Source organism: Pestalotiopsis fici (genome assembly GCF_000516985.1).
Source record: "Pestalotiopsis fici W106-1 unplaced genomic scaffold PFICI_Scf_1, whole genome shotgun sequence".
NCBI classification, from domain to species: domain Eukaryota; kingdom Fungi; phylum Ascomycota; class Sordariomycetes; order Amphisphaeriales; family Sporocadaceae; genus Pestalotiopsis; species Pestalotiopsis fici.
Window position 1 is genome coordinate 6258475 of NW_006917091.1, and position 19873 is coordinate 6278347.

The window sequence follows — 19873 nt, forward strand, 5'->3', positions numbered from 1 at the left end:
TGCAACGGCTCCAGGAACGGCGCTGTCATTTGCAGGGGTTGAGACCTAACGAATTAAATCGAACGCATTTCAACTCCTTGGGATTAATGTTCACTTGCCTGCTCATAACCTGCGCATGTGACCTTTTACCTTTCGAGGCGAATAGCAGAAAGCACAAATCCGAGAATAGAACAAAACATCCATGCAAAGAGGCCCTTCGCTTCGCTACCAACGACTCTGCTGCTGCGGGGGAGACCATGAGCAGTGAACGCGCAATGCAGGGCTGATGGAGAATAATCTGAAACCCAAGCGGCAACTCTGTGTCAATGAGGAGTTATGTATGTCTTGACGTCGCTGATCCCGCGGGCCCTACAATTAAATCATCAATTAAAATAAAAAAGTATATCTTCAATTTTTGAAGAAATAAAACAAAAGGGCGAGACTTTTAAGACTTGATATAACCTTATTTTCCTGCCGCTTTTTTATTATGCCTTTCTCTTATGCTTGTTGGTTGTCCCCTCCTGGGTTCCAACACCATGTTCCCCCCACCTCGTGATCCTTGGCAGGCACAGCAGTCTCTTGATGTTTCTAACCAGGGGTCCACGTATGCTGGTGGAAGGGGTCACAATTGGTTTCACCCACCAATCATGAACCCAGTCACAAGTGAACCTTAGCGAAGGTGGCGGCAAGAAGAAGGAATACACACGCATAGGCACACGGACACAATAGACCACCACCAACCGACACGGCATATCGTCGATCATCTTTTCCCACTGAGGGGAACAATCCCGCGCCCGTGTCTCGAGACATTTTTTTTCTTTCTTGGATGAATTTCTCTGCCGATGCCTTGCGGCAAAAAAGAGAACCAAGTTCAGTTCTTGTTCCTATTCACTTCGTTCACATGGGGAATGTTGGCCCACCACCACCCCAGACTTGTAAGCTCTTAAGCGATCCCGTCGGCCTTTTCCCCTTGATTACGACGACAAACCAGAACAGATGATGCTGGCAGTCAAGAGAAGGCTGGGCCTCCCGCTCTGCCTGGGCTTCTTTATTCTCTACCTAATTTTCAACCTTCGAAGCCGCGAGTCGGATGAGAGGCTATGGTCGGCAACGGCAGCGCAGCAGGAATCTCTGGTCGATCCCAAGGTTCTCCATGATGACGACTACTTTTGGAGAAGGATCCCTACCCACTACCCGGTGCGGTCCATGAAATCATTGCCGACAGGCCGGCCGCCGCGCACGCTGCACCCGATCCAGGCTGAATTCGCCTACGAGACAAAGGGGGACCGCCAGCGCCGCCTGCGGAGGCAGAGCGCCGTCAAGGCCGCCTTTCAGCGGTGCTGGCGGGCGTACGCGGCGCACGCGTGGCTCCAGGACGAGGTGGCGCCCGTGAGCGGCTCGGCCAAGAACCACTTTGGGGGATGGGGGGCTACCTTGGTCGATAGCCTCGATACCCTCTGGATCATGGACATGAAAGACGAGTTCGACGAGGCCGTGGCTGCCGCGGCCAATATCAGCTTCGAGACGAGCTCACTGACCGAGATCAACGCCTTTGAGACGACGATTCGCTACCTCGGCGGCTTCCTGGCGGCGTACGACTTGAGCAAGGATGAGAGGCTCTTGCAAAAAGCTAGAGAGGTCGGCGACATGCTCTATGTCTCCTTTGACACGCCGAATCGAATGCCCATTTCTCGCTGGAACTTGGACAATGCTGTCTCCGGAGAGAAGCAGTCGGCGCCGCAGTTGGCTCTGGTCGCCGAGATTGGTTCGCTCTGCATGGAGTTCACCAGGCTGTCCATGGTTACTGGCGACCCCAAATGGTTCGATGCCACCGAAAGAATCATGCTAGCTTTGAAAGAGCAGCAAATGAAGACACAGCTCCCTGGACTGTGGCCCATCAGCGTGAACCCTCGAGAGATGAAGTTCACCGAAGATAACACATATAGTCTTGGAGCCATGGCGGATTCCGTGTTTGAATACCTACCAAAAATGGTAGCTCTGACTGGAGGACTTTTGCCGCATTACGAGGAAATGTACAAGAAGGCCATGGAGACGGCCATCAGGTTCAACATGTTCAGACCAATGGTACCGGATGAAGCGGATATCCTCATATCAGGAATTGTGCGGACGTCGGAGGGCGGCAAATACACTGTAGAAACCCAGGGGCAGCACCTCGTGTGCTTTGCCGGCGGCATGCTCGCTGTTGGTGGGAGACTGCTCAACGAGACGGAACACCTCGTAGCAGCCAAGAAACTCGTGGATGGATGCATCTGGACGTATAAGAATATGCCTCTTGGGATCATGCCAGAGATCTTCTGGATGGCCCCGTGCGAGTCGGACGCGCATTGTCCATGGGACGAGCGGAAATGGAAACAGGCGTTACTGGCGAGAGCTGGCCTGAACCCCGACGACCTCGACAGCGCTGCGTATATCATCAAAGACCGGCGGCTCCCCCTGGGCTTCACCGACATACCGGACCGACGCTATATCCTCCGGCCAGAGGCGATTGAGAGCGTCTTTATCATGTATCGTACAACCGGCGACACGAAGCTGCTCGATTCGGCTTGGGACATGTTCGAGGCCATCCAGGCGAGCACCAAGACGGACATGGCGAACTCGGCAGTGGCAGATGTCACAGTCGCCAGCTCGACAGATACCCAGCAGACGGACTCGATGGAGAGTTTCTGGATGGGCGAGACGCTCAAATATTTCTACCTCATCTTCAGTGAGCCGGATCTCATATCTTTGGACGAGTGGGTTTTCAACACGGAAGCGCATCCATTCCGGCGATTAAATCCACAAAGATGAAGAATAAAGGACATGATCTGTAGTCATGATATAATACAAGAAATCCTAGCGTATAGATTGCAATGGCAATCCTCAAGTTCCGTGTGTCTGGAACGATTGACTCTCTTGTCTTGCCTTATTACTGACATGGTGCTATTTTTGCCGTATATATGAGACTATCGCAAGTCAAATGGCTCGTTTTCCATCGTCATTCAAGCCTGCATCGTGATGACAGTATATATCGCGTCATGAGAATTCACATGATAATAGAGGCAGCTATCATTTAAACAATTTGGTGGGTGCCGGTGCCAAAGAATTGCAAAAGATAGGCGCAGTAATACCAATCAGAGGAGTGGACAGCAGCTAGGCGAGCCCCACCCAGGAGGACCCTTATTAGGTGGGCGGGACTGGACTCGTTGGGGGACGCGACCTCAGCTCCAACGCCAAAGGATTGGAGGCGCCCGAGGGATTGATACGCAGGCTGCATCTGGGACGACGACGCAAAGCTGACAAAGAAAAATCTATTTCGACGCAGGGGACAAGTTGTCAGCTTTCATTGTCTCAATCTCTCGAGTCCTGTCGATTCTTGTCGCAACAAAGGGACAATTTCAATCATCTAGCGAAGACGACTTCTTTTCTGATTGCAACTATTATCTGAGCTCCCCAGGATTGAGCAAGACCCCCCAATTTGCGCATCTCTACGGAATCCTTTTCCCCACTAGGACAAAGCAGTTTACCTTGCTTGAACATTCAGAGCTCTTTCTTCCGGCGCTACTGAATTCTGATCGCGAGAGACAGACTTTCTCGATTTTTATCTCTCTCTCCCTTCTCCCTCTAACCAATTCCTTCCGAACCTTCTTTTGACACGACCCGGATCGCGAAGCAAACCCGCACGATATCGCCCATCATGAATTCAATTATAGCGATAGATCACGAGAAGAAGACAACGTCGGCCAATTATCGCGGGTCCAACTCGTTTGCGACATTCATGATCATTGGACGTGAGTTCTAAACCCATAACCTATCCTCGCGAAGGCCCGGCGAAGCCGTGATGTTTGCCCTTTTGCCATTATCCCTTGCTTCTCTTTTGGCGGGTAGGGGAAAAAAAAAGATGGGACATTCAAGACTAATTCGCGTCTTCTTATAATACACAGCCGTCTGCTTCTTCCTCGGCATCCTCTTTGCCCAGTTCCCCTACGACTTCCCCCTGCTATGGACCACGGACGAGGTGGCGCCCGCGTACCTGGACCAGCTCGAGACGCACCTCAAGTTCATCCACGCGGCGCCGCCGCTGATTGCGCGCATCCTGCACATCATGGTGGGCACGGGCTTCCTCGGCTTCTTCGTCAAGCTGTTCCGCCCCTCCGAGGCCAACATGCTCTTTGACGGCGCCGGCCTCATCCTCTACGTCATTGGCGTCGGCATCTACATCACCAACATCGTCAAGGGCCTGCGCACCGTCAGCGCCGACATCTGGGACGCCGCCACCGGCAAGGTCATTGAGCAGCCCGGCGCCCCCGAGCTCCAGGCCGGCGAGGTCGTGCTGGGCCGCGAGGACAGCCTCAAGGTCCTGGCTGCCAGCAACACCATTCTCGCCCTCGTCCTCGTCGGTGTCCTGGTCCTCCAGGCCGGTCAGTGGTATGCCGAGCGCAAGGACAAGGAGGAGGCTGAGAAGTTTGAAAAGGAGGAGCGGGAGAAGAAGGTCCACGCCGGTGGTGCTGGATCCAAGAAGAAGCAGTAGAGGTGACTGCACAAAAAAAATGGAGGCGGCTCTCGTGATTGTCGAGACGCGCTTTCTGGTGTCTTTCGCTTTTCTGCATAAGATTCAAAATAGTGCAAGATGTACTTAGCCTTGCTCAATTTGCATTTCGGGAAGAAAATGAAGCATATTCTGCCCGAGTACTATTCTGTACATCCATCTGATTCCCCTGGAAAGACATTATTCAGATGGGCATGCATGGTATCACTGGTGATCATGATCATATCAAATTGAAATGGCAACGCAAGCAATGACGGTAGACAAACATATTCTTGAAATTCGTTCAACACGTGAGTGCGATTGGTCTTGTGTAGTGTGTGTATGTACAACGAGTGTGACCTCTTATTTATCATCATCATATATCCAAAAGGGTGAAATGGATCAATCCTGTAACGCCAAAAACTCCAACGCTTTTCCCCTTGGTGACCCATGGTATCATTCATCTAAACGTTATAAAAGAAAGAAAAAAGCCTCCTATAGAGGCATCAAAGATTAATAGGGTGCCGTTCGTTAAACTCCTGCACACGCGACAGTCCGCTCGGCCACCTTCTCAAATTAGTTTCCGCGCGCGGGCCGGGCCATCAACGCCGCGACTCTATCTGCGGTCGCTGGTGCCCGGGCGAGCGCCTGGCCATTGCGTCAAGGTCGTGTCGCGCGACCTTCGGCCGACATCAAAGTCGGGCACGGCGAGTGTGTCATTGAAGGAAATGTCAATGGTCTCGAAATTGCCTTGATCCTCCGACACCCTCTCGAGATGGCTGGGTTGCGCCCGCGCCTTGTCGGCTTCTGACTCGACCTTGAGCGAGTCTATTATGGCAGAAGGGTGGTAGCTGCGCCCGTCAAACTGGCTGCCGTCATGATGGCCCGGGCTGCTGCTGTAGCTGCTGATGGAATCCCGACTCTGGAACGACTTGGCCCCATTGTAAACGTCCGGCGTCTGCTGAGATGGTGCTGTGCGGGTGGAAGGGTTCGACCTGGATATGAAGTCGGACCGACCGTAGGTGAAGCCATCCTGGGGAATCGGGTTTGAAATCATGCCTCTGGCGTTTCTGGAAATGAATGATTGATCAGATGCACGCTTCGACTCCTGCTGCTTGCGTCGCCGATACACGAGATAGACGGCACCGATGATGGCGGCGACCAGAAAGACAACGCCGCCGACCACTCCGCCCACGATGGCCGACACGTTGGCACCCTCGGCATGCTCCTTGGCGGCAGTATCGCTCGCATCGCTCGAGCTACCTTGGGAAGCGGCACCGGTCGTGTGAGCCCCAGCCGCGGCCGAGTCTGTTGCCGTAGCGGTCGGTGCTGCCGTCGATGCATGTCCTGTACTGGCTGCAGTAGTGCCTGTCGCCGATGCCGTTGAGCTGGCATCTCCTGCGCCCTCGGGCATCTGACTTTGATCTTCATCTTTGGCGCAGTTGTTATCTGCGTCGCATGTGTAACCAAAGGGACAGCACATGGATCCACAAGTGGGCAGCTTGCTAGTCAGTGCCGTGGTCTTGACGACGGCATCGGGGGCGCTGGTAGCGTTCTGGAGCTGAACGTCACACACGATGGAAGCAATGACGCTGCAGTCGTCGCCGTCCGGGCAGCACACAATGGTGGTATTGCCGGCCAGGGCAATGCACGACGTGCCGGGCTTGCAGCAAAAGTTGTCCGGCAGTCCGGCCTGCGGACATTGGGAATAGGAAGTGTCGCCACACGTGCTGTCTCTAGCGAAGATCTGGCTTGGTGGGACAGACATGGCCAATGTCGTCGAAATGGTTGATGAGAGTGCCGCTGCGAGCATCCAGGCTCGCAGCACGCCTCTCCATCTTGTCATGTCTTGGTAAATCGTTGTTGGTGGCAGTTTTAAGTATCGAATGTGAGTACGGTATTCGCTCCGGGCTAGTTTCCGAGTGTTTTTGGAAAAGAAAATGATATTTCTCAAGCAGAAACCAATCAAGCTTTGGCTTTGGATCTTGACGTGACGAGTTGAATATCTCAAATGGGGGACATGTAGAAACGCGAAGCGGGTAAAGGAAAGCAGGGGTTGACTCTTTTTATGATCCAGCAAAGAAGAAACGAGTCACAAACAGACAAGGAAGACGATCTCTTGTGATGGATGGCTTTTTGTGAGTCTAAGGCTTCGATGGGAACAAGGTGGATAAGAAGAATCGTCAACAACAATGACTTGTCTAGAAGAGCATCGTCAGGTGAATAAGAAACAGCCAGGTATACGTGATCCTATCGTGCTTTGTTTCCACCTTGTTCGATCGTGCTCCGATTCCTTGGGCTGGAATTGGGGGGAGTCATGGTCTTGACACTGGTGCAATCACTTGACTAGAGAAGCGGCCTCCTCTGACCCAACGGATAAGCCATCATGGACGTCCGCGCGCACAGGACACGGCGAGATTGAAGTCGAACTGACGACATCGACTGGACATTTTTCAAACTTCAGTGATAAATGGATTCATTTCCAAGATGAGGTTGGGCATGGAGCCCCACAGATCTGGTAACGAGCGAAGCAGGACGGGTCGAATGCAACCACCCGCTCGCAGGTGAGGCAGTGCTGGTATTGAACCGCGCAGTCGCCAGCCAAACGAGAGGCCATCGTGAAGCGCTTCTCTTTTGGCGGCTACAAGGGTCCTGAAAGTGTTGATGCGGATGGAGATGGAGGAGGACAAAGGCCTCGGGTTGGTCCATTCTCTGACTCTGCCCGTCAGGTTAAGCGCATCTTGGCGCCGTCAGAGTATATCATTGGCCCATAGTTTTAGCGCAAAGAGTCCAGGGTTGCCCAATTCGGCCACAGCGCCCTAGAACTCTAAAACCAGGGACAGCTTCTAGGTCTCCTAACACGCTAAGAAAATCAAGCTATGTACCTACATACAAGAACTACATAACAGCATCTCCTATCTACATATATCTTCGGGGAATAGGTCGGCCTCAACATTTGACTTTTCAGAGGAACAACTTGTCAAATAGGCCCGTTGTTGCTTCCCGGTAGCCGTTTATCCGATTTTATGATTGCCCAACAGGTCGATGGCAGCATTTCGAGACCCTAAAGAAGCAGCGTAATGTTCCGGGGGCAGTATAGTAGCGGTGCCTCCCTCTAAATGAGTGCCCTGCCAACCGACCTCGCGCTCTCGGCTTCCCAATCAACTTTCCAGCTCGCCAAGGGCATCAGAACAAGTAAGCAGGTAGGGAAAAGCCTCACGACACGTCACCTGACGTTGCCATCAAGGCAGATAGATAGCCAACACATCGTTGGGCAAATAAGAAATGGGCAATAAAGTAAAAGAGAAGAAAAAGAAAGCCAGCACATGCCTAGAGAAAATCAAGGCAATTGACCGCCACTGGGGCCACCTCAGCCACATATTTGCACCAGTCTTTTTTTTTTTTTTTTCCCTTGATTCCACGGGAGGGCTCCTTTGGCTTAGGCGATCGTCACTACCAATACAGGTAACCCGAAAATCCTTGAGGGGATCGCCCCTCAAGCGGTCCAAAGAACTATTTATTATTCAGCCATTCAACAAGAGCCAGAACAGCTGGGTCACTTGTGCACGCCTCACCCTATGGGCAGCTGAGAGACGGCCACGGAAGCTTGCAGCTACGTAGTACTTTGATACTTGGCACGGAACCAGTGCCGATAGAGGAAGGGGGCCGAATCTCCTTACCTTTACCTATCTTGGCCTCAATTTAGTCAGGTCAGGTTCCTCTTGAGGGACCGGAAAGAATTGGGACCCAACGGTGTACTTCGTGTCAGTGTACTTTGTAAGAATTGAGCAATCATTACAATTCCGCTTCGTGATAACGTGACCTCTTGTAATGTCTTCCTTTGGGAACATCGCTTCGCATGTTTTGTACTAGAGTCACCTATCAATTCGCTAGATCTAGGTCACATGGTTTTACCTGTCGCAAGGTTATACATTCACCGCCCCTCTGGCGTAGGAGTTCATACCCCGGCGCAAGTCGCTGATTCGCTTGCCACCAAGAATTAACGTGATCAAGATCTGGTACGCCGAGTATCAGGGCAAGGTTGAGCAAGATGAGCAAATATCGAGTCAATTATCATGTTCTTTACGTTGTGGACATGACAGGGTAAATTTTCCAAACTCCACGTTGTACCCAGTGCGACGCAAGGAAAACATCGGCTTTGAGCAACACTGAGCAACCAGGTTTTTCGTGTCACAGCAGGAGGCAGACAGATTCACTTGGAGAGAACAAATTTGCTTGATTTTTGAATTGATTTTTTGTTTTGATTTGCGTTGTTGTTTGTTATTACATAACTTTGCTTTCTCTCGGAGAAGATTGTTTCTCAACGATGAGGTGGTATCAAAAAATAAAACGGAGCTATCATAGAGGAGCTCCCCCAAAAAATAGATGAGGCCTTTCATAATTCGAGCCTCAGTTTCCAGACCATGCTCCGTTTGCCCAACAAGTAAAAAATAATGGTATCCTGCCTTGATAATGCTCCCAGCCCAAATGCATGCATCGGTATATAGAAGAAATGAACGGCCCAACAAAAGCCAAAGAGGGTAAAAAGTGTGTGTTGAAAGGGGAGGGAGAGGAAGATCCCTTTCGTCAAGCCCGCATGTCGCATCGTAAAATCCCATCCGCCATCTCTCATGTCATTTCGTTTCCTCTCATCCCGACAATGGCAACTCAGCCCAGCTGCCCTGTAATGTATTCCAATGATTCCAAAGTCCATTTGAGAAAAGTGTATGTTGTGCCTTGCGGCAACTTCTGTCTCTCTGTCTGACTGAAGCTCTCTCCGAGGGGTATTAAGTAGTAAACGAGATAAAGAAAATAAGAAGAAAAATCGCAACCTGTCGAGATATGCGCAGAAGGGAAAGGTGAGAGCCACTTTCAGTCCAGGGGATTGATGAGTTCATGAGTATAAGACACACTGTGTGATGTAGTGCTCCTCATCCTCCCCAGACCGGCTGGAGAAGGAGAGTTTTCTAGATCAGCAAGTAGTCCCATTGTCTCATCTGCATCACGTCCCTCCAGGAAATGTAAGGAAGCTCCACCATGCCCGAGGCGCTGGGACTCGGCACGAAGCTGTCGGTCTGCTGCCAGACCTCGCGGAGGAGCGAGGCGACGCCGCCAAAGCTGCCATAGGTGGCCGCGTCGCCGAGCTCGGCGATGCGCTCCTCAAAGAACTGGCGGAACGAGGACGAGGCACCGGCCACGGAACCGCCAATGAGGTAGACCCAGCCGAGGCTGCGGTCGAAACCGTTGGGGCCCGAGGGGATGTGCTGGAGCACGTTGGTCAGCTTTTCAACGAGGCCGACACAGCTGGCCTGGCTGGGCGAGAAGCCCGGGATCAGGCTGCAGAGGTAGATGCGGGCGGCCAGGCGGAAGGCGCTGGTCACATTGCGGCTCAGCTGCTTGGGGCTCAGCGTGCCGTTGGCGTTGAAGGGCATCTTGGGTCCCGCCGTGTCGCCCATCTCGGTGAGGCCGATTTGGTCGCCCAGGGCGCTCACGTGCTGGCAGAGCGTCATGTCGTCCATGCCCTCGTTCTTGAGCGCTTCGAGGCAAGCAATCTCGGAAATCAGGTACATGACACGGTCGTCGCAGCCCATCAGCTCGCGCAGACCCAGGGAGGGGTTGGTGGGAGAGAGGTGCTTCTCCCGGTAGGTGTGCGCAAAGACTGGTGCGCGTCCCTGCATGGTGGCGCCGAGAATGTCAATCCAGGCCGTGAGGGTCATGTTGAATGGTGTTTGCGGCAATTGGCCCGCTGGGTCAGAGACAATGCGCGGCAGATCGAGCTTGGTCACCAACGAGTTGACAGCCTGAAAGTGCTGGTGCCACGGGATATCGGGAAGCGTGTCATCGTACCGGCCAACGCAAGACTGGAAGAAGATGAGACCCAAGGTGGCCTCGAGGATCTCGTGGTGGTTCTCATCGCGGTTCAGCGCCTCGCAGAGAGCCTTGATGGTTTCGTGGCGGTGGCGCATAATGTCATTGTCAATCTCCTCCGATGGAATGTTCATGGTGGCCTTGTAGTGCTGGGCAGCCATCATCAAGCAGCAGTGGAGGTATCCCTTGTTGCTCTGGAGCGCGGGAAGGACGAGATCAGAGCCGACAGATCCATGCTGGTTGGACTCGAGGATGGGGAAGATGGTTGGCATCACGTGCTGGATAAAGTGATCCAGCAGGCGCTGGTCAGCCTCATCCAGTTCAATGGCAACCTGTCTCGAGTGGACGGCCGGGCCATGCGAAAAGTCAAAGAAGTTGACATTGAGGGCTTCTTCTCCAAGAGATTCCCGTCTCTCCGAGTAGACCTGCTCCGTCCACTCACCATCAAAGGGGTAGGAAGACAAGACGGTGCCTGGCGGCGGCGGCGTGTTGTATGTGCTGAAGGTCGAGACGGTGGACTCTCTAATAGTGGGAACGTCATTGACAAACATTTGACGCTCAGTCTTGACATCAATCTCATAGGGCGTCATGCCAAACATGAAGTCCTGGTGAGAGTGGTGCATCTGTGGGTTGTAGACGCCATAATCGGCAACATTGGGCGAGCTGTTGAAGTTGAAGGCAAACTGCGAATCAATGGAGGCAGATCTCGTGCGGTCCAAGGGATCCGAAAAGGTCGCAGACGTAGGAAGCGAGTGTGAGAGGCCTGGTGGCGAGCCAACTGAGCCAACTGAAGTCTGAATGGTGTGCGATGACTTTTCCGTGAGCTTCTTGCGCTTGATGATCATCTTGATGTCGTCCTTGTGTTGTCTCCTTGCCTCATTGTTTCCCCACCACATTGGTCGCTTATACTCGCAGCAGAGTCCCAGGTGTTTGCATGCTGTGCACATGGGAGTGCCTTCATCGCACTTCTTTCGTCGTAATCTGCATGTGTAGCAACCTATTATGAAATTCTGAGTTAGCAACTTGGCTTGTTTATACTCTGCTCAACTTACACGGGCCAACTGTATAAGTGGACAGGGCCCAGGTATCAAGTCTGAAGCAGAGAGCAAGAATTGGAGGAGCCACTAACCTGTCCTGGAGCGACGGTGCATCTGTGTCTTTGCCTTTTGGTTTGCATTGTTGCTGCTGGCCTTTGAAGGTGCCTTTGACTTGACTACAGGTTGAGCGACGGCCATGTTTACGGATGCTGTTCTCGACATGACTCCTCGAGGGTTGGGGGGTAGTGTTGACATTTGTATCTTATAGCTGCTACCTCCGTTCAAAGTAAGGTACCGTACCGGGACCCTGTGTGGAACTGCAAGCAATAGGCGGGGGTCCAAAGTAGTGTGAGTGTGTAGGTACACAACTCAGTTGTAGGTGTGGGTGACCGGGTGGGTGAGTGATGGTCCACAGAGCCGAGCAAAAGCGGGAAGAGAACCTGTCTTGGCGTGGACAAGGATCAAGGGTGTCTGGGCCTATAGGGACAAGAGAAGGGGTGGTCTCGTCAAGAGATCGCTTTTTTTTTCTTTCCACACAGAACACCTGCTAAGGGAAAATACCCGCAACGAGAATTGGCCGGGGGTCGAATAGTGGTGTTTATCTGAGGAGGGAAAATTTCGTCCTTTTTTGTTTTTATCGGTTCGGAATGACGGGCAAGCCCAGGTCAAAGTGGTTTTGAAAGTCAAAGATATTATGTTAATTAGGTCTTCTCGTCGAATGAATGACTGGATCCAAGCAAGTCCGGCTTGCCTTTCACTTTGGAATTGAGTAGTACTCTGTAATGAAGAACGGAATGGAGGGGAGGAAGAGGAGGGAAAAAGGACGGAGAGGGAGGAGGTCGTTGAAAGGGACAGGACGACTTCTTTGAATCTTCTACTCTGCTTCTCAAAATCTCAAAATCACAAGTCGGTCTTGGAGGTGTCAAACACTTATATCGTGGCCGCCTGCTCATCGGCCACGACCTACTTACACGCCTGCTGCTGCAATAGTCGCTGGTGGTGCTGCTGTACTGTGATGGTTGCTTCTATTTTTACCTCGTCAACAATTTGGGGTAATTCTTTTTTTACCCAGATATTGCGGGACTAATTAGCAACATACATGAAATACCATGTACGCACATGAAGGCTGCTGACTTCCCGAATGGGATGACCTGGACCGGCCATGCGCTTACACGTTCCAATGAGACGATAGCATTTAGTGGATCTCATTGAGAATCGAGTCACTCGACTCGGTGGAGGGGGGAAAGGGGGGGCCACAATGGCAACCAACCACCACTTCCAGCCCGACGATATGCATGTGCGTCCGTGTGTACAAAGGCCCTTGTATTCGTTGGTAACACCTCGCGGGACCCTCGCGGATGCAAGGACAGACAGGGTTCATCTGGCAGGGGGGCCGGGCAGCGAGCGAAGCTACTACCCAAGCATCCATGAATGGGGCCAGCTCTGCCTTGTTATTTCTATGGCACTTGTAAGTTGTGGCTTGACCAGGCCATGGACCGGCCGCCTTACACAGTTTGCGGTCAATGTAATCAATCACCAGACCATGACCGATGGGAAATGAGAGAGAGCGAGAAAGAAGGGGAAGATCATGAAGGACAAATTGAGAACGTTGGAAACAAGATCTGCACTAGGCAACTAGTTCATATTGATCCTAGCTCAACCGCCTCAGCAATAGTAGCTGGAAACATGGGATACTAGCAGTATGGGAGTCCATTATCATACTAACCAGAGTCTAGTACATGGTAGTAGTATTGGCAATGAGATACGGACGTAAGTTGTACCCGAAGTGATGTGCTCCAACATCGGGTTCGGTTGCGGGTGCATTCATTCACGATGTGACTTATCACGGCGGAATGGTTGTCGTTGAATATAATAAACTCTCGCTCTCAAACCAACGCTAGCCCAGCCAGCCACGAGTGCATAGTGAGAGAGAGGGAAAAACGTGATTGCTAAGGTTAGCTGCTACAGTACTGTGCTGCTGTCTCACTACCCTCGTGGCTCTCCTCGTGGACACAAAGGTTCCAAACCTTTTTTACAAGTTAAGTTTACCGGTCGGAATATTGGTCTCCATGTCACTGATTACGCCATTCCTGCAAGCAGCCATTCCTTTTTCTGTCTACCTCGTGTGAGGAGAGATCGTCGAAAAAAAGAAGAAAAGGCTTCACAATGCAGTGAACGCAAAAGAGGTGCCTGATAGTACTCATAAACACACACACACACACACACACATCGTTAAGATGCACGATAAGCCGAAAGGAAGCACGAGCCCCAACCCCACAAGCAAAAGGGCAAGTAAGCTAGCATCTCGATGGGTGTGGTTACTCTGCAGCCCATTTCCAGGGTCCCCCGGGGGGGCCATTGTGCAGCTACCCTTGCATCGATCATTACTTCTCATGCAGAACGAACAAAAAAACTGTTGATATTGGAAATGCCTTGTGCTGCAGGCAAGAATTCGCGGCCATTCGGTTTTTAACATGCGCGCAAGAACCCGGGGTACCGGGCCAATCACGGACTGCATCTTTCTATATCCGGATAACATTTCGTCGTATGCGGAAAACAACAGATGATGTGCCCAACGAAACGAAAGGAAGAAAATATGGCCTCACCTTTGGGGTCCGACGAAAACCCAAGACCCTCCGGCCTAGAGCATTGCGTGGAGATTATGAGAAATTTTTCCAACGGCCCCAGTGGTTCAAGAAGAACAGTTCATTAATTTTTTCATATTATGTAAAATGGGCCCCGTATCTTCGAGACAGCGTCGGACGCCAATCGATGTGAAAAACACGACTTTTGCCACGGGATTGGTTGTAATTCTAGCCAGTCGCCTCTTTGCTCTGGAAGTTTTCAATCCTGGCCGAGCTCCATAACGACTCCATTGCGGGCACTATGCCATGGGGGAGAGGAAGGAAGGGCAACAGGGCTCAAGTTGACGAATGCAGCTGAAGAGGGGCCCAGTATGGACGCATCAGGCTTGCCCTGTTTGGTCGGCCGATCGTAGACGATAGCAAATTCACAACTCGGTGCTGTACACTAATCGCTACTCTACTCTAGGCGAGTCCATGGTTCTTGTGCGACTGATGCTGATAGGAGGAAGTATTCCCGCCAGTCCGCTTCGAGGTGGTACGACCACGACCACGACGACGGCGTGCAAGGTATCAATGCCTCGGGCACGGCATAAGATAGGTAGTGAGTGATTGAGTGCTGACAGCCTGTAGAAAGGTACCTACACTACCACGACATTGTGAGCAACCGAGAACGAACCACGGGAAAACCACAGCAAAGATGGACAAGGGCCATGTGTGCACTACGTACAAATCCATCCATGGGGAGGGAGGGGGGCCATAGCATACCATAGTAGTACAATACAAAATTCCGCTCTCTCATACTCTGATTCGAAGGTGCCTTGATATTGAATACGCATTAGCGCCCGGGGCGGGACCAACCGAGTCTCTAGCATTGGTCTGCAGTATGTGAGGTATGTGATGAAGAGGGCGATGGAGCTCGGGATTGGTTGATGTCCGGCAGTAGGGGGGCCGGGGTATAGCAGCTAGTGGAGGGTAGCTTTGACCAATCTGCAGCCAGGAACGGCATCTTCTGGCTTATGTATACCTTGGTCATATCAAATCATGGTTGCTAGACCCCCAGGTGCCAAGACGCCGCTCCATTGGATCGCTCAAGTCCTTGCAGCTCTTTGCAGGGCTCTAAAAAACTTGGCTGCCTTTTTGTGCTTTTTTCTCTTTCTGGTGTAGTACAATCCCCAAAGAAAATTGAAATCCCCCCAAGGCACAGCGAGGCCATGCCATCCACCTTTCTCCTTTTGTACTAGGTGGCTGTTTTTTCCCGTGAGCTCAAGTTTTTTGCAATGGCAAGTTTGGCTGTGATTTTTAGCTGATGGAGAAAAGGCCTAGGGTCTTTTTTGTCGTTGCTGGGCTAATTTTGTCAATTAGCCCACGCAACTTTACCTTGGCAGCATGATAGACGATGCTGTCCTCAAACTATTGTTACCTGCATTACAAATACCCGGCGCTAAAGAATCACGCCGTCGAGTCGCAGCTATCCCCTTTTGTTGTGCTATTTTTGAATTTGCCCACAATATCTCTGGGCTAATTATGCCTCTTGGTGAATGCAATGTAACTCTCTCTGCATTCACTTCAATGTCTTTGGGGGCCCGCAGGGGAGGGAGGGAGGATCCGGAAAGATCCTCTTCCCCAGTGAGCCACTGCCAACAGCTGCTGCTCCTCCCCAGGGCTGCATATTTGACATTCTTGGCCATACTACATTGTTGGGCACGGACAAAATAGATGGCAGATCTTTCAAGTAAACATTGGCCGGTGAACCAGCGATATCAGCTTCATTTGCGTGGCTTAGAGACTGACGAGCGCCTGTCGTCGACTCACTGCAGCAGGCGGTTGACCGCAAGAACGGCTCGTGATCAAATTACCTGCAGAATTCAAAAATAGGCGTACAATTTTGTGGGCGTGTATGCTGAATTGCAGACCGACATGAAGAAAAAAAAGCCAAATTGACTCAATAACCTGGAAAAATCATCGTCATCCAACAAGCATGCCTGGACGTTTTGGCAAGGTCGTGACGTTCAGCCCCCGCCAGGGGAAATCCTTGTCCGAAGAAGACGGGCCGGCGACGCATTGATCAAAAGCTGCAAAATGCAAATCATCTTGAGTCTTTTTGGTCTTGACAGAAATCCCCATACACCGTCATGGCAAGCAAGCATGATGTATGTTGCTTCCTTGCCTGCTCCGCCTTCCATCCATCCCGGCTGTCAAACCCTCGCTCATCACAGGTGATAAGTGGAGACCGGTCCATTGTGATATTGCGGTGATATTGACCAAACCAAATATGTTCTGTAAAGAGACAGACCGTGTGGACCAAGATGGTGGCCTGGCAATTAGATACTACTGCACAACCGTAGATTGCGATCAATTGCACTCATCTCGGAACCAACCCGGAATCTGCAAGCACTTGGTGGAAATAAGAAAAGGAGCAAAACTTTATCTTGCTCGTTTCCCCGGGGTATGGTGTGGTATGGTTAGCACATGTCGTATTTGCATGATGCGGCAACAAATAATGGTGAGATCTGTCTAGGCCCTAACCCCAGACTCGATCACCCTCAGGGCAGCTCAATTCTGTGATCCTAGAGGTCAATTGACAATGGCAATTCACTTTTACCGTGCCCTTGGTGAGAGTCAACCATCCACAAGAGCTGCACTCTGTTAGCAAGTGGCGTATAGAGATCTCAAGAGCACAGGCTTCAATGGAAAGCCTTGAGAGCCTCATTGGACAATGGCCGCATTCGGCTAGGTTGCATGGCATGTGCTCAGAACCTCTTTGACGACCAATATGCTCGAGACAATGTGGTTTCTCTTTTCGCGAGAACGAGTTCCGAGGTAACTCAAGGAATTGCGGTCTCTTGGTGGGTGACACGAAGCTGGCTGGGAATAGTCCAAAAAAGCAAGCAGGGAATGTGAACAGGCGACCGAGTCAGTCACGAGCTACAACGGTGATGATCGTAATTGCCCCGTCGACGCCTTCGCAACGGTGCCGCATGGCATAACATCAGTCCACCACAGCAAGCAACGAGCTCGTCTAAATGATGCGCATAACTGTAGAGTCGGTCAATGCTGCTGCGGGCCTGTCCCAGCAAGACGGTAACTTGTAAGACATGACCGGCAGTCACGAGGCTTGTCTTTCTTTTTTTGCCTCTCCTACTTAGCAACATAACTCTGTATAGCAGGTCAATCCACTGTATAGAGAGAGCAATGCGGTGAGAAGTTATGTCGCTCATCCACTTGCTAACATCACCGGTGTAGGAAGATTTTCCCCATGTTGAACAATGTCAAAGTCATGGGTATTTCTTACCGGTTCAATAATAAGACTTCAACCCCCCGGCAGCGCAATTGCTGCTCTTCTGCAAGAGCGGGATCACACTGCAGACGACTCATGCACATACCTGGTCTGGCAGGGAGTTGTCTGCAAGCTACCCAGCATGGGGATATCGCAACACTCGTTTAAATCCATTCCGCCATTAATATGTTTGCTGAAAGTTTCTGCGAGTGCCTTTGTGAGAGCAGTTACACAAACGTACGTGGTTTTTTTGCGCACTGCAACTTTGGGGCCAGCCAGCAAATCCCAGCATCGCATGAAAAAGGAAGACGTTGCAATGCGTCGATATGGTTCATCTAAGATACTACACAGAGTCTCGGTTGCATGCTTTTGGTGGATGCAAAGCAGAAAGTGAACGTTGTGTCTTTCTTCTTCTTCTTCCACAAATTGCGGTATCGCATCGCATGGGCATTGCATTGTACCGTATCGTGCTGATTGCGCGGCGGCGATCCGCATGCCTCGTCACGTTGCTGAAAAGTATGTTAGATCATTGGCTGTTCCCGACATGATCCTTCTTGGTGCTCCGAGACCTCGTGACCTGAGCGAAGAGCGGTGATGAATAAGACGATGAAGGAGATTTGCGCGAAACGGGCACCAGTCGGGCCGCTGCCTAGTTGAGAAGGTTAAATTCTCCTAGCTGCGAACCTGATGACCCAATTTTGTATTTTAGCGGTCGGTCCGTACGGGGTCCAGGAGTTCGGGAAGGACAGTGCTCTGTCGGAGGTAGTATACTTTTTATTGTGTATCCATAGTTGGTGAAAATCCACTGGATATACTACAGTAAAAGGTTCTGACGATTGTCAGGCAGTTTGATGGGGAATGCGATACCGGAATTAGGCCTCATCGACCAGAAGCTATTCCCAATTCCCACAATGCCAAAACCTCGTGGAGCTGCTGGTGTAGCCAATCGCTGTTGAAAGCGGCAACATTGCACAAGGAGAGGGGTAGCAAGCCTGTATCCGCACTAAGTTGCTGTAGGCCGTTCCATGCATTAGTGCCTCCCACCCAATCTCACATAGGTCAAATTGACCCATCAGTTCAACCATTCCCCATCGTTCCTTCTACTCACACACATCGGCACCACCACCCAAAAGACCCTGCCGCCATTTAGTGTAAGGTAGTGTAATAGTAGTGTGTGTGTTGGTGGTTAGGTACCTGGAATCTAGCTAGCTAAGGTAGGCCCTGAGTACGTAGCACTTGGAAGTTGATCAAATCATCTTGCATCTGCCAATTCTGCAGTCAGCACAGCAAGTGGTCGGTCGGTTCGTCAGTAAGGTACCTCTGTCTTGTCCAACCCTCCAGACCACCCAAAGTAGGCAGGTGGGGACGGCACTACGCTCGACACTATTCCGTACTGTACCTACGATACGACGCGACTCGACCTCTCACTTTGTTCTGAGAGCAGATCCGGTCCATCCAACCCCAAATCAAGGGTCCTCGATTGGGCCCTCCATTGTACCGTTTCTCCAAGGCATCGTAGGATCCTCCCTCCTTCGCGTCGCTGTGATTTGCGCCATCGTTGCACCCGACAAGATCCGGTCGGCCTATCTTTCCCTGCCGGCAAAAGACCAAGAGAGCACCCCCATCCTCCAGCCCAATAACAACCCCCTGTCGGTCCATACAGCGCTCCTTTCAAAGTCAGATCAGAAAAAGTTTTTGCAGTGAAGGCCGGAATTTTTCCTGTCACGCGATTGGCGTCTTTGGCTGCTTACCGCGGTCTGGAATTAATCTGATAACTCCTCTCTCCATTCTTCCTGCTATCGTGGCGACGAATGGAGTCGTGAGGAGAGGCCACGGTCATGTCAGGTGTACATTTGCGCCACGTATATCTGGGTCGCATCATCCAGAGATGATAACGGGCTACGTATAACCAAGCAATAGTCAAATGGTATAGTAGAAAAGCATTATCAGCGCTTCATGGTGCGGCATGCATGACATTGAAATCGTTAACCGTCCGACCTGATCCAGGTTAGGAGGCCCGTTACGATATTCACTTGTCATGCAGCACGTTGAGCGACAACGACTATAGTTGCCAGCCAGGAAACTCGTCTGGGCTGGTCTGAATAGAAAGCCCAGACCAAGGACCAGTCAAGCCACGCACGAGAAAAGCACGGTAACCTGACATGGGTGCAAAATCATGTCGGCGCTTAAAAAACACTGTTGCTAGGTGTGGTGAGGTGCAACCGACCAACCACGGCCCTCGGCCTATATGTGCCCCATTTGCTTCTGTCCAACCAGCCTCTTCGTTCCAGGGGGCTTACCGCTCGGATTTCTCAGTGGTCATGGTCTGTTCTGCTGGAGGAATACTATTATTAGTGAGCATACTTACTCACTGTACTGTACACACGAGTGCCGGCCGATACACTGGCTACTCTTCATGCAGTAGTAAAAACGCACGCACGCACGCAGCAGTGACTGTGATATGCGAGCGAGGGGGGCCCCCCAAGGAAACAAATCAACTTGTGACAATACCCGACCTTTTCTCTGTCTGCACCCACTATCCACACTATCACAACCTCTCTCTCCATGCATGAAACACACTGCGGTGAACTCACTACCTATA

At 51.5% G+C, this 19873-nt stretch overlaps 4 protein-coding genes across 4 annotated transcripts; 2 read left to right on the top strand and 2 right to left on the bottom strand.

Moving 5' to 3' along the window:
* Positions 1-978: 978 nt before the first annotated feature.
* PFICI_01833 (uncharacterized protein) lies at positions 979-2787 on the top strand (the record flags this gene model as incomplete). The annotated part of the gene is made up of 1 exon (XM_007830414.1): positions 979-2787. The coding sequence occupies one exon, from the start codon at positions 979-981 to the stop codon at positions 2785-2787; it is 1809 nt and encodes a 602-aa protein (XP_007828605.1).
* An 886-nt stretch (positions 2788-3673) lies between these two features.
* On the top strand, positions 3674-4507 carry PFICI_01834 (uncharacterized protein; the record flags this gene model as incomplete). The annotated part of the gene is made up of 2 exons (XM_007830415.1): positions 3674-3767; positions 3921-4507. 2 exons carry the CDS (start codon positions 3674-3676, stop codon positions 4505-4507), a joined length of 681 nt encoding a protein of 226 aa, XP_007828606.1.
* Positions 4508-5120: 613 nt separating this feature from the next.
* Positions 5121-6350, bottom strand: PFICI_01835 (uncharacterized protein; the record flags this gene model as incomplete). Its single annotated transcript, XM_007830416.1, has 1 exon — positions 5121-6350. One exon carries the CDS (start codon positions 6348-6350, stop codon positions 5121-5123), a length of 1230 nt encoding a protein of 409 aa, XP_007828607.1.
* A 3121-nt stretch (positions 6351-9471) lies between these two features.
* On the bottom strand, positions 9472-11607 carry PFICI_01836 (Transcriptional regulatory protein pro-1; the record flags this gene model as incomplete). The annotated part of the gene is made up of 2 exons (XM_007830417.1): positions 9472-11369; positions 11502-11607. 2 exons carry the CDS (start codon positions 11605-11607, stop codon positions 9472-9474), a joined length of 2004 nt encoding a protein of 667 aa, XP_007828608.1.
* Between the last annotated feature and the right edge of the window lie 8266 nt (positions 11608-19873).